This window comes from Pteropus vampyrus, unplaced genomic scaffold (genome assembly GCF_000151845.1).
Source record: "Pteropus vampyrus isolate Shadow unplaced genomic scaffold, Pvam_2.0 Scaffold1000005553, whole genome shotgun sequence".
Classification (NCBI taxonomy): domain Eukaryota; kingdom Metazoa; phylum Chordata; class Mammalia; order Chiroptera; family Pteropodidae; genus Pteropus; species Pteropus vampyrus.
In genome coordinates this window covers 811-5,638 of record NW_011919955.1, presented here as the reverse complement: position 1 = coordinate 5,638, position 4,828 = coordinate 811, and the positions used below count along the sequence as shown (strand labels likewise).

Genomic DNA, 4,828 nt, shown 5'->3' with positions numbered 1-4,828 from the left:
AGGCCGTGTCTAGCTCGTGCGGGCTCAGGGGGCTTGTTCTCCATGGCCCCTAGAGGAAGGGGCCAAATCCATTGTTGCCAGTTTCAAAATGTTTTATTTTTAATCCACGGTATTATGGTAACACTGTGTTCATAAAGCCAGTACAAACATATCATCAGTTGCCTGGTTATTGACAAGAGTAGCAATATAAAAAGGTACACACACACACACACACACACACACACACACACAAACACATACCTAGGCCCACTCACCATACTCAAGTCCAGATTCAGGCCAGCCAGTATTCAATTACCAAGAGAAAAGCTTAATATTGTACAGCTATGATTCCAAGTATAATGATAAACATACTAACATCTGAGACCTTAACAGAATCGCCTTTAATGTCATGTTTCTACCAATAATCTTGCATGGCATCCTATGCTTTTTCTAGCATGTACAACCAAACTCCTCCAGTTTCTACCTGTTGCCCGGTTCCACATTTTTAGGTGTTTGTTACCACTGTACCCCATTTTTCAGTACCCAAATCCGCCTTAGTTGGCTCAGACTGCCATAACACAATACTACAGACTACGTGGCTTGAACAGCAGAAACGTATTTCTCACAGTTCTGGGAGCTGGAAGTCTGAGATCAGAGTACCAGAATGGTTGGTCCCTGGTGAGAGCTCCCTCCGTGGCTTGCAGATGGCTGTCTCCTCGCTGTGTCCTCACATGGTGGATAGAGAGCATGCCGTCTGCTGTCTCTTCTTACAAGGACACTAATCAGGGCCTCACCCTTATGACTTCATTTAACCTTAATCCAAAGACAGCCACACCGAGGATTAGGTCTTAAAAATATAAATTTTGAGAGCACAAGAATTCAGTCCACAACAGAGAGGTTAGGGGTTTGAGGACAGAGGAGGAATTAAGAACTATCCATGCATGGAGTGGACACTGACTAGAGAGCAAGGTTCATTGCAGGTTTGCCCTTGAGGCTTTCATGGGAGAAGTTCTCTTGAATTTAGAACCTGCCATGGGTCAACATTGGTACATTCACTTTTCTACAAGCACAGTGAGTTGAATGAATACTGGAGAAAAGTTGGTGAGAGTTAACTTTATGCAACATGGGGCTTTCCCAGTGGACGCAGTGAAGCCACAAAGGAGCACAAAGCCAAAGGGAGCTTGGAGAGGAGGGATTGTAACGATGAGAAAGAACGGACTTGAGAAGATGAGAAGAGTGTGGGGATGGGAAAAGTTTTGTCTGATATCACAACGAAGCCTGTGTTTTCCTTCATTTCCAACCTCTTTATGGCATCCCCTGTCTGAAGCACTTCAGCCTAACCTTGGAGGCTGTGCCCTCATGCACACTCCACGATCCACCCCGGAGCTGCTCCCCAGCACTGTAAAGGTCTGCACTTGTCACATCCTTAATGTCCTCAGCCCTTTCTGTAACATTTGCTTGGAGCAAAAAGAGGGTGCTAGTGTGTCTCAAAGCTGCACCCTCTTCCCCACTTAAGACCAAGAGCAGAAGATACTAATTAATTAAAAATATGTTGCATGAATGATTAATCTAATAAATGGACACATGAATAAGAGACAGCTTTAATCAATGACATATGCTTTCAGGTCTCCTTTACACACTCTGCACATGCGGATGCCTCCCAAAGTACCATCCCAAGCTCAGGTCTCTTATAAAAATCCACACACCCCCATTAGTGACTCTCATGGGACGAGGACTCAACTATCAATGGCATGGTGACATTTTGCAAGCAGACAAGGCCAGCCATGGTCATTCTGAAATTGCAATTCAGTGGTTCAGATTGATTCCCAGATATTCAAATAATTTATAAATAGAGAAACTCCACATTTTTCAGCCCCAGAGGTCCTTCTGGTCCTGCAATCCCAGAGAGTCTGTCTTTGAATATTATTGCATTTTCCTCTTCCTGTTTTCCCCTTCTAATTGCTGCTTTCAAGACTACATCATGTCTTAAGGTCTGCCCTGCTCTCTCCACTCCTTCCTACCATCAGCCTGCAATGTCATCTCCATGGTCTTTCTAGTCTGTGAAAGGCCACATTCTTTCACGGTTTCAGGATTATTTCCACTCCACCTTCTGTTACTCCAGGGGAACCACACTTCTGCTCATCCTTTCAGACCCAGCTGGAAGGGTGCCTCCTCTGAGAGGCACCCCTATATGTCCCAGAAAATGAGGCAGTCTTCTTCTTTTCTGTTTTATATGTTTTACAGAGATTCTCATAGTCACGGGGTTATCTATTTTTGACAATTTCCCCTCTCAATTTCAAGCTTCTAGAATTATAGACAGAAAAATAATATTCATTAAGTTAGACCTAAGCACATTCTTCACACACGCATCCTGGTGACTGGTGAACGCTGGTGACAAAGTTCTGGGTTCTGCTGGGACCATTTGTACATGTGTTGGAAATAAGTTTTCAATTTTGTTTTTGTGGATATCTGTTTTCATTTCTTGGGTAAACACCTAGGAATGGGGTTGCTGAGACATATGGCATCTTTACATTAAATTTTTTGAGAAACCGTCAGAAGTTTTCCAGTGTGGCTGCACTGGTTAAAATTCCACTAACAGTGTATTCAGTTCCAATTTCTACTCATCTTCACACAAAAATACTTATTATTTCTCATTTTGATCACGGCCTTTTTAGCCTGGGCAAAGCAATATCTCACTTCAGATTTGACTTGCTATTCCCTAGTGATTAATGACACTGAGCATCTTCTCTGTACTGTATTTTGTTTCTGAGTGATGAGCAGCTGAGGCTCTGTGCTGGCTCAGGAATCACTGACTTTGACAAACTTTAAACTGAGATATTGTTGAAATCACTCATCAGCCTGTGTTCACCTCATCACAGCAGAACCTTCTTCAGAAACAGGATTCTTCTCAGAAACAGTGGAATGGGCAGTGGGAGGCCACCATCGCCATGCAAAGACCACAGCACAGGAAAGTCCTGTGGCACCTGCCTGGGACACGCACGGCAGCCTCAGGACCCGAACATTTTTCTAGGACTGTTCCTGAGTCTCCATTCTGACCACGTCTCTCCTTCAGTCACCAGGTCAGTAAAATGACAAGTCCAGACTGTATCTGCTGATACCTCAGCAGAGGCCGCTCCATTGGGGACAAGGATGTGGATGGAGCTTGACCGCAGACCTAGCTCCCTCCACCCCGACATGGTGTCAGCGCATGGACGCCTGACAACCACCTGCCAAGGAATGACTGAGGACATTGTAAGACGAAATAAAAATTCTAGGAAAGGGGGAAAAGAGAAAAATGGAATGAACATAGAAATAGATGTGTTGATACAGAGGAATCAATTAATATATAAAAATCTAAAAATAACGATTATTTAATTTATCAGTTATAAATTTAATCTTACAAATACCATTCATAATATTTGGGAAATGTGACATTTTTCCTACATTTATACAAAAAAAAAGTTAAGTCAAAGTGTAGCCTAGAATATTTTCAAATTAAAAAAAGATATGAGAAATACTGTTTGGAAATCAAGATTATAATTTAAGAAAAACAATTGAAAGAGAACAAGGCTGTTGCGGAACCATAGATACAAACAAATAAAAATCAATGTAGAGCGTATGGGAATCACATTCACTAGGAATCGTCCCATGGGTGTGTGACTAGAGACAGGGACCCGCTGAGCTGCACAAAGCAGCTGGGCTCTCAGGGCTCTGGGCCACGGGGAGGTGTGTGTCTTGCCGCCAGCAGAAGGTACTGTGGTCCCTACACAGGTGCTCAGTGAGGACCATTCACTCAAAGGAGCCTGGGCTTTGGGGCCTGTTCTCTGTGCTTCTTGATGAGACTCAGCAGCTGTGTCCTCTCTGGCCTGACAGAGTCCCCTGAGCACAGACTTTGTTGGTGTCAGCAGGTGCTTCCTCCCAGGACTGTCCCAGGGGTTGAAGCCAACTTCCATCCTCCTCAGTCTGGGTATAAGCGGAGCTCCAGCACCAGGGCTCAGGGAGGGGCTGGGCGGTCACTGGATGGACACACATTTGCATGCACAGCCCCTCCTCTGGTGGAGGGTGGAGAAGAAAAGGAGGCCTGGGGCAGCCCAGCCCCACTGTGGGCTCAGGGGCTGTGTGCACCATGGCCTGGACCCCCGTCCTCCTCGTGCTCCTCTCTCAGTGCGCAGGTGGGGAATGTCCTCGGGGACTAGATCTCAGTTCCCACCCTGTGTCAGTTCATCTCTTCCTACACCCCTGAGCTTCACTCTCATCACAAAAGATTGTCTGTATTGCAGGTTCCCTCTCCCAGCCTGTGCTGACTCAGCCGCCCTCCCTCTCTGCATCTCTGGGAGCATCAACCAGACTCACCTGCACCCTGAGCAGTGGATTCAGTGTTGGCAGCTATTACATTAACTGGTTCCAGCAGAACCCAGGGAGCCCTCCCCGGTATCTCCTGCGGTTTAAATCAGACTCCGAGAAGCACCAGGGCTCCGGGGTCCCCAGTCGCTTCTCTGGATCCAAAGACTCCTCGGCCAACGCAGGGCTTCTGCTCATCTCCAGGCTCCAGCCCGAGGACGAGGCAGACTATTACTGTGCTGTAGCTCATGGCAGTGGGAGCAGCTTCAGTTACTCACAGTGACTCAGATGATGAGGAAGTGAGACAAAAACCCCTGGGCCCTCAGACTTGGGCCTTGAGAACCTTTATCAGGAAGCTTCTGTGGAGCCTCTTGTAGGGGAGACTCCTCTGCAGGAAGACACATCCATGAAAGGAGGAAAGGCAGAGCCAGGTTACCTGAGCCGGCACAGAGCATCCCAGGAGCACACAGATACGGTGACAGAGTCCCACTGCACATGCCCATTGGGG

General features: G+C 46.5%; 1 gene segment (V, D, J or C); it reads left to right on the top strand.

Annotated features, from left to right (window-relative positions):
* The first annotated feature begins 4,099 nt into the window (after window positions 1-4,099).
* Window positions 4,100-4,603, top strand: LOC111735702. The segment is given in 2 exon segments: window positions 4,100-4,151; window positions 4,260-4,603. Coding segments are annotated over 2 exon segments (390 nt in total).
* Window positions 4,604-4,828: the final 225 nt, after the last annotated feature.